The sequence below is a fragment of the Microcebus murinus genome, chromosome 1, assembly GCF_040939455.1.
Source record: "Microcebus murinus isolate Inina chromosome 1, M.murinus_Inina_mat1.0, whole genome shotgun sequence".
Classification (NCBI taxonomy): domain Eukaryota; kingdom Metazoa; phylum Chordata; class Mammalia; order Primates; family Cheirogaleidae; genus Microcebus; species Microcebus murinus.
In genome coordinates this window covers 161,588,939-161,601,289 of record NC_134104.1, presented here as the reverse complement: position 1 = coordinate 161,601,289, position 12,351 = coordinate 161,588,939, and the positions used below count along the sequence as shown (strand labels likewise).

At 40.1% G+C, this 12,351-nt stretch overlaps 1 protein-coding gene across 8 annotated transcripts in view; it reads left to right on the top strand.

Moving 5' to 3' along the window:
• Positions 1-12,351, top strand: part of ARHGEF3 (Rho guanine nucleotide exchange factor 3) — a 304,041-nt gene that overhangs the window by 279,372 nt on the left and 12,318 nt on the right. For all 8 annotated transcript variants that reach the window (XM_012765619.3, XM_076008798.1, XM_012765621.3 and 5 more), the window contains 5 exons: positions 690-860; positions 2,264-2,326; positions 4,948-5,044; positions 5,260-5,336; positions 11,045-11,302. In XM_012765619.3, the coding sequence (XP_012621073.2) occupies positions 690-860; positions 2,264-2,326; positions 4,948-5,044; positions 5,260-5,336; positions 11,045-11,302 (666 nt within the window). The remainder of the gene's footprint in view (positions 1-689; positions 861-2,263; positions 2,327-4,947; positions 5,045-5,259; positions 5,337-11,044; positions 11,303-12,351) is intronic.

Sequence of the window (12,351 nt, the reverse complement as noted above, 5' to 3'; positions counted from 1 at the left end):
CACTGTCTTCATCCTTCATTCTGTTTGTCCTTTTATTCTCTCCTTTAGCAGATTCTTCTTTGTGACCACGGAGAGCTAGTTGCTGCAGGAAGCTCCTGCTTATGTTATCTCTTGAGCTCACAATCCTGAAGGAATAAAGTCCCTTCTACTCTTTCTCCCATGAATCACATAGCAAATTTGGGGGAAAGGTGGATTACTCTGATTGTTTCAATCTAGGGGAGCCCACCCAAACTATGGGAGATGAGATGCCCAAAGACAGTGAGATTCTGTTCTTGGAGGAGGAGAGTAGCTAGATGTTTAAAAATAAATAAATAAAGGCCATCTACTACTGTTATCCTTTGTTCTTCTGAAGATGGGAGATGTCCACTGGAAAAAAGTAGAGCTCATCACTTATCCAAGAACTGCCTTCATGGTGACTTTGGCTTGACATGTGCTTGCACTATAGTAAGTACCTTTAGTATCCTGGTCGCACAGAACAGACACTCCCAGCACGTGTGCAAATGCAGCCCTGTCCAATTTTCCTTAGCACGCAGGCTCAAGACAATGCTCTGCTTTCCAAAAGCCTTGTGGTAATGTCCGCTTTTTCCTGCAAATGTATGATTTGTGTTCTATCAACGACAGGAAGCTGCTCAAAGGATCCACCCAGTCCTGCCACTGCCCCCATGATGGCTGTTTTTCTCATTGTTTAGCGCTCCATTAGCTTCCGCAGCGAGAGCCGCCCTGACGCCCTCGCCCCCAGACCCTGGTCCAGAAATGCTGCCCCCTCAAGCACGAAGCGGAGAGACAGCAAGCTGTGGAGTGAGACCTTTGACGTGTGCATCAATCAGATGCTCACGTCCAAGGAAATCAAACGTCAGGAGGTAGGCTGGGGACCCACGAGTTGGCTGTGTGTCTGGAACAAAGGTGCCCTGCAGGCGAGAGCCATGCTGGGGTCTGTGCCTTGGTCTGGAAGTCATTGCTTTACATTTGTAGGAGATCTAACTGGGGTGTCTGACCTTATGGAAGGAACTGAGAAACCAGCATCCAGCTGGGTGTGGCCCCACTTTAAAAAGAAACTGATGTGAAATCTGAATTTATAAGAAAATGAAACCAAGTGTCTATTTAGGATTCTGAAGTTCAAAAAAATAATCATTGCAGTCATATTTTGATAGCAACTTCCAGAATATTTTAAAATATTCATTTCATATAACTCTGGTTCAGCTTTGTGGAAAACTTTCCTATGGAGGGCTGTTAACTCCAACCCCTGTAAGTTTTTGGTATCAATTGCCTTAAATGGCTATGATAATACTACCTTTTATGGAAGGCTTGTCGAAGGGCTTGTGCCAGGCTGTGCTAAGCACTTTGTATGCATCATCTGGGGAAATCGTTGGAGTATCCAGCTCAGGTTGTCCTCCAGTTTACCAGTCAACCTCAGGGTGGAGGGCACCCTCAAATCCTCACTTCTTTCCTATAGCCCAAAAGAAACGCAGTAGTCCCTAAACTATCGCCACAGATTTGTAGTCCTTTAATAATGTATTGTGTGCCAACAGTTTGGATTCCCAGATGAGAATGAAAGAGTGTTCTGTGCGTCATAGCTCTTTATATTATGATGGCTTAAAGGAGCCAAATTAGAGACGCTCCATTTACACACTCTTCTGCATAGCCAGCTCCTGTGATTTTATTTATTGTACCTTGTGGGGCTGAAAAGTAATTAAGAATGAATTAACTTCACCAGGTTTTATTTAGAGTGGTAAAATGTTGGATTCTTCCTAGAATCCCAGCCTTCAGATGAGTGGATGGTAGGAATAAAGCTTTCTGCTGAGATTCACCTTGTGCTGGGTAGAAAGAAGACAAAGTGTAATGGCCCAGTTGATAACACTGCCACATCCATTACTGAGAGCAGACCCTGAATCACTTCTTATGATTGCTACTCACAACAAAGATGCCGAAATCATGGCTCAAGCTGTGATTATGTTACCTAAAATAGTTCCCTGTTGTTCGGCTACATCAAATTTCTATAACATGAAAACTGACTTGCTGGATTGGAAACTTGTGGAAACTCTCCCACAGAGAAGCACATTATGCAGAAGTTTTGCGGTATCTTCTCTTTGCTGGTTTTAGCCACTAGATGCACTAGATGCACTTGCTTCAGGTTGATTTAACTTTTTGAGAGTACCTTTTAAATATGTAGACTTGGGGCTTTGAGTGCTAGAGCCAAAACTGTGTGAATTTGGTCTTATAAATGAGGGAGTGTTCAGTGAATATGTTTTATCTTTCCTTGCAGGCAATCTTTGAGCTTTCTCAAGGAGAAGAAGACTTGATAGAGGACTTGAAATTAGCAAAAAAGGTAAATTTAAATCCAGCAATCATTTGAATCAGCTCATGTTTTTTTCCTGTGAGTAATTTCACAGCCCTAAAATGGTGCTTTATGGGCACCCTTTTCAGGACTAAGATAAGTCATCAAAAATTTAAAATAACAGGCCGGGCGTAGTAGCTCACGCCTGTAATCCTAGCACTCTGGGAGGCCAAGGTGGGTGGATCGCTCAAGGTCAGGAGTTGGAAACCAGCCTGAGCAAGAACAAAACCCCATCTCTACTAAATATAGAAAGAAATTAGCTGGACAACTAAATTATATAGAAAAAATTAGCCGGGCATGGTGTCTCATGCCTGTAGTCCCATCGGGAGGCTGAGGCAGAAGGATTGCTTGAGCCCAGGAGTTTGAGGTTGCTGTGAGCTAGGCTGACACCATGGCACTCTAGTCCAGGCAACAGAGTGAGACTCTGTCTCAAAAAAAAAAAATTGAGAAGAACAAAACAAAGCAGTGAGGAAAATGCCTCAAAACAAGAAGGCAGAATAGCTCTCTGGACCTGGCACCTTTAGGGGTTCACCTATGCCTATCTCTAATGCACCCCAAAGACTATTTCAGTTAAATTCAGAAAGTGTCCATGGAGGCCTGGCTTTATGTATATTTCATTGTCCTGTAACTCTCACAAGCAGGGCCTGTCTATGGGAGAGAATGTGTGCATGTCTGAAACTTGGTGCCCTGAGTATAACTGTGTATTCTTGTTGTTTACTTATCTTTAATAAGAGGATTGGCAGAGGTTTTGCTCTAATTGCTTCAAACTGTGTCTTAGAAATAAAGTCATTTGAATCTTGAAAGTAGATGAAACAGTGAAGTGAGGCAATTGCGTGCTGTCACATAAGTTAGACTCTTTTATATGGAAACGTGTCTTTTTGATCAACATTGTTTGTAGGGAGGAGGAGGAAACCGATGTCTTGTAGCCTGTTTATTCTTTTTTTTTTTTTTTTAATGTTTTTGGTATCAGCACCAGAAGATAAAGCCTATATATTCTTGGTAAGAAAGCTTTCTCAAAAACCTTTCCATTCCAGTAACCCCCCCCCCCACCCCCCAGTGTCTTGGAGGCTAAAATCCAAACTCCTTCATCTGATATTCATGGCCTTCTCAAAGACTCATAGATGCCAGAGCGGTGGCTCACACCTGTAATCCCAGTACTTTGAGGGACTGAAACAGGAGGACTGCTTGAGGCCAGGAGTTCAAGACCAGCTTGGGCAACATAATGAGACCCCCATCACTATAAAAGATTTTAAAAAGTAGCCAGGTGCAGTGGTGTGTGCCTACAGTTCTAGATTCTTAGGAGGATCACTTGAACCTAGGCGTTTGAGGCTGCAGTGAGATATGATCATGCCACTGCACTCCAACCTGGATGACAGAGCAAGACTTTATCTCAAAAAAAAGAAAAGAAAAGAAATAAGAATCACAGAGTTGGAAGGATGTTTCCCATCTTTTAAGGGTCTTTAGTCCCAGCTTTCTGCTAATATGAAGTCCCACCTCCAGCATTCCTGACAGATGGCCTCTCAAGCTTTTCTTGGACACAGTGAAGAAACTGAGATTTGGGCAGGGCCAGAGGAGGAAAAAAATCAGAGAGGACGACGAAGGCATTTAACTCCTAGAGTTGTGATGCTGGTCATATGTCCAACTCCTCCTTCCTGGTGAAGATTTGCCAAACCCAAGCACCTTCACATGTTTCCCTGCCATCCGTTAGCTCATGGTAGCCCTACCTTCCTGGAAACCCTTCTCTTTCCTTTCAATCATCCATATCCACCCATCCTCCAGGAACCAGCTAGACTCTGAATTCATTCTTCTACAATATTTATTACCTCCTCCTCCGTGCCAAGCAGCTCATCTTCAAAACCTCTATTGGCCACTCCAGCTTTAATTCTCTAGCTCTCTAGCACAGTTATGATTTGATAACTTTTTGCTGTCATGTGAAATCTGTTTTTAATCTTGAACAATTTTTTAAACATATATTTAGTTTTCCATGCATTTTTCTTTCCAATTAGCTTTATAAAATTCCTTGAAGACAGGGACTATGCCTCTAAGTCTTCATATTCTATTACAGTGCCCTGGGTGTATAACTGTGTATTCTTGTTGTTTAATTATTAATATCTTTAATAAGAAGTAGTAAGATTGGAAGAGATTTTGCTCTCTTTGCTTCAAATCAGTAGTAAAGGATGCCAATCATTTTTTCTTTATATTATATATGTACTAATTGAAAAAGAACCTGCTGGTAGCTAATTTTGAATAAAGTGGAAGTTTTTCAAAATGCAGGATCTTGTGGATTTTAAAAATATTGTAATACTCAGATCTGCTCTTAGGATTTGTGCTCTTTCCTAGTTGTATAATATATTAGAATAAAAAAGCAGATTTTGAAAAATCTGCTTTTGAAAAAGCTTTTGAAAAATCAACAACCATGAGGCTGGAGGCAGTGCTGGATTCTCCTCTACTCCAGACACACCTCCATGCTGTTTCTGTAGTGTTATGGGGAAAGCTGTTGTCAGAGAGCCAGCGTTCTGTTATAGATGGAACCTCTCAGGGACTGCCTGTACCAACAGTTTACTGCCTCTGATTTTAAATATTTGCTTCCATCTCTTGCCCTTCTCATGCAGGCCTATCACGACCCCATGCTGAAACTCTCCATAATGACAGAACAAGAGTTGAATCAAATTTTTGGAACACTGGACTCTCTAATTCCTCTGCATGAAGGTATAGTTTTGTTCTGGGAATGAGTCGTGACTTGTAGCCTTAATTGATTTATATGATCTGAAGAGAAACCAGAGTGTTTGTAGCCTTAATTGTGTTTTCTTATAACAAGTCAGTGATTATGTAATACCTTTAATATGAATAACCCAGAACCTACTTCCAGCCCTGTTTGCATTTGAATTCCTAACAAAATCAGCATTCTGTTTATTTTTTGCCAGAGCTCCTCAGTCAGCTTCGAGATGTCCGTAAGCCCGATGGCTCAACTGAGCATGTTGGTCCCATCCTCGTGGGCTGGGTAAGAAAAGTTCTCTGGTCTTGGTTGAAGATAAATTTTGGTAATTTAGGTGGAGTTTCATTTTAGCTAGATGTTTTTTATTGGCAAATATTGGTTTCAAATCAGAAAAAATAAAACAGCAAATTCCTAATAAAATTTATAATTATATTTGCGCTTTATCACTTTAAATCATGAAAACCATTTTTTTGTTATTACAGATTTACTGCATCTAAAAACAACATGGCCTTTTTCTAATAAAATAAGTAAAGGTACAGATGAAACTATTCTTAGTTTCACATCAAATAAAAATAAAACTACTTAATATTTGATTCAGGCCAATTAGTAATATAATTATTACTATTTCTAGTCCCCCCAAAATTGATCAACATATTCCTATCCACCACCAAAAAAGCTTTTTGGGCTATAAAAAAAATTAAAATGTAGTTTTATAAAGAAGATAATAAATGTTGCTAATGTTTAGCATATATAAGATTCATAGAAGAGCTTGGGTATGTAATGACCTTCATCCCAATATAAGCATTCCTTTTCATAATTAAACAAACAAACAAAAATAAGATGTGATTAGGGGTCATAAATTTATGGTCTGGGGCTGAATTTGTGTTTTATTGGGTGTATAATATTGTTTAATTTCCTTCGGGCATGCACTCTCTATTTTGCCACAGTACCCACTAGTCCCTATTCTATACATTTTTGTTTCCTTCTGTGAGTACTTGGGTGTTCCACCCCAACTCTGGGTGTTTGTCGTTTGTTATGAAGCAGATAATGAGATTAGATTACTTTGATTGACTTCTTACAGGCAAGGTTAGATCACACAGTGTTCCAGAAAAACTACCACAACAGCCAGTATTAGAGATCATTTCACTGTTTGGAGAGTGCTGTGAGGTTTTTACCCAGTTACACTTGTATTTTAACCTTCCTAAAACCTTCCAGTTCTCGTACCCTGATGATCTGTGGATGTGCAGAAAGTTTTAATATTGGTCTCTTATCTTAACTTATGCTTCTCCGTGACTGCTTTGACCAAGAAACTTTGAGATTTTCATGACTTAGAAAGCTTTAGTTCAGGAGTCAATTTTAGCACTGAGGCCAAAATATCCCAAGGGTATCTGAAAGGCAAGTAATGTTCTAAGATGAATAATTTAGAAAATGTGCCTTAATATTTCAGGAGAGATCATTTATATTTTTGACTTTCATTTTATTATGAGCCATGGTAGACATTTTAACTTCTTTAGCCTACAAAGAAATTTCTCCAAAGAGAGCCAGCCAACTTGAGCCAGAGAAGGTATAATGAGAAGAGGATCTGCCTCAGTATTTCTTAAACTTCCTGAGTCTGTGGCCTGCTTTGAATGGAGGTAAAGGAGGCAGTGAGGCCACACTCCAAAATTAGCAGGATAACTGCTATTTTTGATAAGACAGCGATATAGAACTACATGGTTTCCTTAAACATCACATGCAAATTTTCAAGTTGTGCCAGAAGCAAAGTTGTAGGAATTTTCCTTGTTATTAGCTTTTTTTTTTTTAAATATATGTCCATTTTATTAGAAAATTGGTTTGATCTGGGAGCAACTTTTGTAGTCCTTTCTGTACATACCCAAGGGAAGTGTGATCATGCAGGTCCATTGCTATCTAGACCCTTCAGGCATCAAATGGGGACTTGCAGCTTGAAGAGCAGCCTAAAATGAAACAACTGGCCCGTTGTTACCACACTTCATGAGAAATGGCACTTATTTATCAGGCCCGATGAGCTGTTAAATGTGTTACCTCTTTTAACCGCAGATGTGTCCGTGCGAGTGGGAACCATAAACCAAGGAGTACATGTGTTTGAGTTCTGTTCTTTTTAACAGAACAAAATAAACATCTTAGTGAACTTTGAATGAGAAAAGTCAGAGCCCATTTGACCCATGGAAAGTTGATTTATTTCCTCCCAAAGTGAAAAAAAAAAACCCTTTTAAACAAATGAGCCTTCCAGGTGGGACAGTCCTGGCCAGTCGTTTTGACCTTAGAATGAATCACTTTTACTTTGAAGACCTTAAACAGAGTGGTTGCTTTTTTTCAGGGAACCACCCTGTTTACTGAGGAGCGGTGTCCCCCACTCCTAATGGGTCAGCTTGTTTGAGTAAGCCTTCGCTATAGTAAAGAAACACCTTCCCAAGTGATTTACCTCTGTGCTAACATTTTTTCACTAATAAAATAATTTATAAGCTCTATAAGGCAGCAAGTTCTCATGTTAATTTGGGTTCTAATTAAATTTTAATTTCTAAAAGAGAGGCAGGGTACATAGAAGCCAAAACAATCAATTTGTTCTGTCACTTTTCACAATATTAGGGAGATAAGAATTTCTTTAAAAAGTGAACAAGTTTCCCTTATGAATTTTTTTTTTCTTTTTTGAGACAGAGTCTCCCTCTGTTGCCCAGGCTAGAGTGCCATGGCATCTGCCTAGCTCACAGCAACCTCAAATTCCTGGGCTCAAGCAATCCTCCTGCCTCAGCCTCCCGAGTAGCTGGGACTACAGGCATGTGCCACCATGCCCCGCTAATTTTTACTATATATTTTTAATTGTCCAGCTAATTTCTTTCTTTTTTTTTTTTCTTTTTTCTTTTTTTTTTTAGTTGAGACGGGGTCTTGCTCTTGCTCAGGCTGGTCTCGAACTCCTAAGTTCAAATGATCCTCCCACCTTGGCCTCCCAGAGTGCTAGGATTACAGACATGAGCCACCATGCCCGGCCCTTATACATTCTTGATAGTCTATTTAAAGAGATGGCGAAGTAGTTCAGAGCTTTAGAAGCATGGGGGAAGCAAGAACAGGCTGCAGATTCTTGGTTTTGTCTCCAGCTGAGCAAATAGCTTGGGTTCTCTAAACCACAGTTTCTTCAACAATAATATTCTAGAGACAGATAACAATTGCTAGTACTTACTGATTCTTAACCAGAATCCAGTTTCCATGCTACACATTTTATGTGCTTTACCTTATTAAAAGAGAGAAAGACATTAGTATATGCATTTTGTAAATGGGTCTGTGTTCCTGATTCTCCTTGATTTCAGAGTCTGTCCGCTTAACCACTGCATTTTCACCTCTCACATTCTGCATAAGTGAGTGTGTATGTATTTGGGAGCCAAGATGTGTACACTCTTCATCCCCTGTATAGTTAAAGATCACTTGTGGTCTTTTGTACCCGGTGGGTAAACCAAATAGCCTTTCAGGTCATGCCCAGGAAATGAGCACTCTGTGAGGTGTGAACACAGGATCAGAGCCTGTTTGGTCGCCATGGTGGCTGGGTGGCGGTATCAGGGAGCGTAAGGCCCATTGGACAGTGAGCAGCCATGCAGGCGAGCCTCCTCACTAGTTTACATCCAAGGTTACTGCTGATCTGTTTCCCCGTAATGAAAACACTGGGCATTTCCAGATCTTTTTAAGAGGCATTGAAGTAGAAATGAAATGAAGAGGGCCTGAGGCCTTGTTTAATTAACTCTGAAAATCTAAATTACAAGCCACAGCATCATGTCTGAGTGGGTTGGTTGGGGTGTGTGTGTGTGTATGTGTGTGTGTGTGTGTGTGTGTGTAAGTACCAATTATCATTACTTTCAAATATAAGGTTGAGGAGAAAATTTGTGCAGCTCTTTTTAACAGAAGTAGAGAGTTTTTTTTCTAATTTAATAACATGTAAGGAAGGTAGACATTTCTAAGGAATGTTAAGCTCAATAGTGAACTTCTAAAATATTACTTGACTGGTATCTTTTCCTGGTTTCAGTCACTGAGAAAATAATTTCAATGAAAGTTGTAAAAGCAGCAGCAGAATAAACTTTCAGTTGCTGCCACACTTTATTTTTAAGCAATGTTCCCAAACCCTCAAATATTACCTAATCTTATAATCCTTTAAACATCCACTTATTTGTTCATTCAGAACAAAAACTTTGAGTTTCTGCTATGGTAGGCACAGTGGAAAGCACTGAGGATGCAGAAATGAAAGACACCCTCTTGCCCGTGTCTCACACCAAATCCCCCTGAAGGGCAAGTGTCGTAGCGAATGCAGATTTCTAGTCCAAGGGAGAGAAACAAATGCAGCAAGGCCATCGGCTCCGTCTTATTGCCTCTGATAACTTTCTGGAGGCTGGTAGCCCTTGGGTGCCATTAAGAGGGAGAAGTAGAGGCTGGGCTTAGTGGCTCTCGCCTGTAATCCTAGCACTCTGGGAGGCTGAGGCGGGAGGATCACTCAAGATCAGGAGTTCGAAACCAACCTGAGCAAGAGCAAAGCCCCGTCTCTACTAAAAAGTAGAAAGAAATTCATTGGCCACTAAAAAATATATAGAAGAAATTAGCCAGCATGGTGGCGTGTGCTTGTATTCCCAGCTACTTGGGAGGCTGAGGCAGGAGGATTGCTTGAGCCCAGGAGTTTGAGGTTGCTGTGAGCTAGGCTGATGCCATGGCACTCTAGCCTAGGCAACAGAGTGAGACTCTGTCTCAATAAAAAAAAAAAAAAAGGGAGAAGTAGAAAAAGGGGATGAGAAGCTTTTTCCACAGAGTCTCTGACATGGTGCTTACACAATGTGACTGATGGGACATGTCAGGGAAATTAACATTTTGCTGGAATGAAGGCAGTGGAGTTGAAATGTTCTAAAATCTTTAAGCTTGAATTGTTCATTGCATGGTATTGTGATGTTAAGCATTAGTTATAGCCAAACACCATTCCTGACCTGTCAAAACTCATTTTTAAAACTTTTATAAATGCTGCCTGAATCTGATTGTTTTTACTAATCATACTTTTGCTTTAACTTCTTGAGGCCCTTTATAATTGGGCCACCCTGGAATCAGGTAATCTTAAACTAATGTAGTTGCTTGCCCCAAGCCACTCCAAGGACTGGGCTATGGAGTCTGACCCCTTGCTTCCATTTGTGCCACTTAGTCTTCTAGATTAGTTTCTTATTTATAATTTTAAACTAAATCCTATTTTTAAAAATAAGATTCAGAACCTAGATGGCCTAAAAAAAAATAAAGACTAAAAATAAGATAGTAGGCTTCCAACTTACTGGATATTTTTGGAAGATTAGGAAAATTCTGATCTATATATGTATGCAGTAATTTTGATTTGTTTCTAGCTTAGATTGGTAGAAAGTGCAAAAAAAAAAAAATAGAGTCTTAACAATCAAGAAAGTAAATATGCAAATAAAATTACTTTGTGAAAGCAAGCCAGGGCCTAGGAAAACTATTGCCTGCCATTTTGAAGATTCCACTGGTTTCCTCCAGCCAGGCAGATAAATGAATGTTGGAAAGAAATAAAAATTTTAAAATTAAAAAATAAAACAATAATTTAAAAAGCCAGGTGCTGCAGTGGCTCACACCTGTAATCCCAGTGACTCGGGAGGCTGAGGAGGGAGGGTCACTTGAGGCCAGGAGTTCAAGACCACCCTGGGCAACATTAGCAAGACTCTGTCTCTACAAAAAAAATTTTTTTTAATATTTTAAACCCAATAATTTATTTTTTTAATTCTTTTTTTAAAAAAATATTTGTTCTTGAGCAGAATGTTGATATAAACCTAATAATTAATTTTTAAAAATTACTTTTCTAGGGAGCGTGTTAAAAAAAAAAAAAAGGAATATTATCCAGGCCTGGAGACCAGTTATGTGTTTGTTCAGTCCCAATGAGTGATACCACGTGTAGTGTCAGAGATTAATTATTTTGACACTCCAATTTTCTTTTTATATTTCCTTCTTAGCTGCCTTGTCTCAGCTCCTATGACAGCTACTGTAGCAATCAAGTAGCTGCCAAAGCTCTGCTGGACCACAAAAAACAAGATCACCGAGTCCAGGATTTCCTACAGAGATGTTTAGAATCCCCCTTTAGCCGCAAACTAGATCTCTGGAATTTCCTTGATATTCCAAGAAGCCGTCTGGTGAAATACCCTCTGCTTCTTCGAGAAATCTTGAGGCACACACCAAATGATAATCCGGATCAGCAGCACTTGGAAGAAGCTGTAAGTCTGTTTTTTTCCTCTCTTCTCTTGTTATTTCCCACACAGTGACTAGTGGATTGGGTCAAAGAGTGAATGAAAGGGTTTCTAGGTACTCGGGTCTCAGGACTCATGGGTTCCAGGCCATCAATCATATTTTGATTTTACAGATCACTGCTCTCCTCTCTCTGCCTCAGTGTCCTAACTTTTAAAATATAATGCTTACATGAAACACACTGTCAGGTCCCTTTTGGCTCTAAAATTTCTTGATGCTATATAGGTCATTCTAATCTGAGGTTGCAGTTGCTGACTATGGGAGTCAAGATCTTTGTGGAGATTTTAAATTGAATGTCTGTTTAGTTAGAGAACAAGGAGTTGCCTTTTAGCTTAGTCCCAAAGCCCATTTGTGAAAGTTACATCCATTTAAGATCTAGCTTCCCTCAGCCCACAATTGCAGTGGAGTGCCTAGTCAAACCTGCTCACTAGTGGACTCCTCGCTCTGCAAATGTTTTTGCATATGGGCTGGGTGATTTGGGAAACATAGATTTTTTCTTAGCAGTCATAGAAGACAAAGGAAATTGGGATCCATATCGCTAGAACATTGTAGGCTGTGAACTTTCCACCCAGAGAGCTCAGTTCTGGTTGAGGTCCTCTGCAGGGCAGGGCAGAGCAGAGCGAGTGGCTTGAGCGCAATAACAGGAGGGAGGATATCATCCGTAATTTGAAAATCAGAAGCCTTGAACCTGCTGAGCAAACTGCCTATCTCCTCCCAGAGAGGGGTTTAATAATAAGTGGTAGTAATAATTGCTGACATTTATTAAGTACCAAGTAAATACAACTTTATATAATAGCCTTTTAGGTTATGTGTCTCATTTAACCCTCACAACAACCTATAACATAGCTGTTCTTATTAGGATCATTTTCCAGATGAGTCTTGGAGGGGTTAAGTAGCTTACCCAGGTCTTGAGCCAGCAAGTGGTACAGATTCCAAACCCTATACCTTTCTTCTTTGCAATTCTATACCTGGATATGGAAAGCTGGCTGCTTGTTTGGCCCCCTGTTGCCTTTGGGAT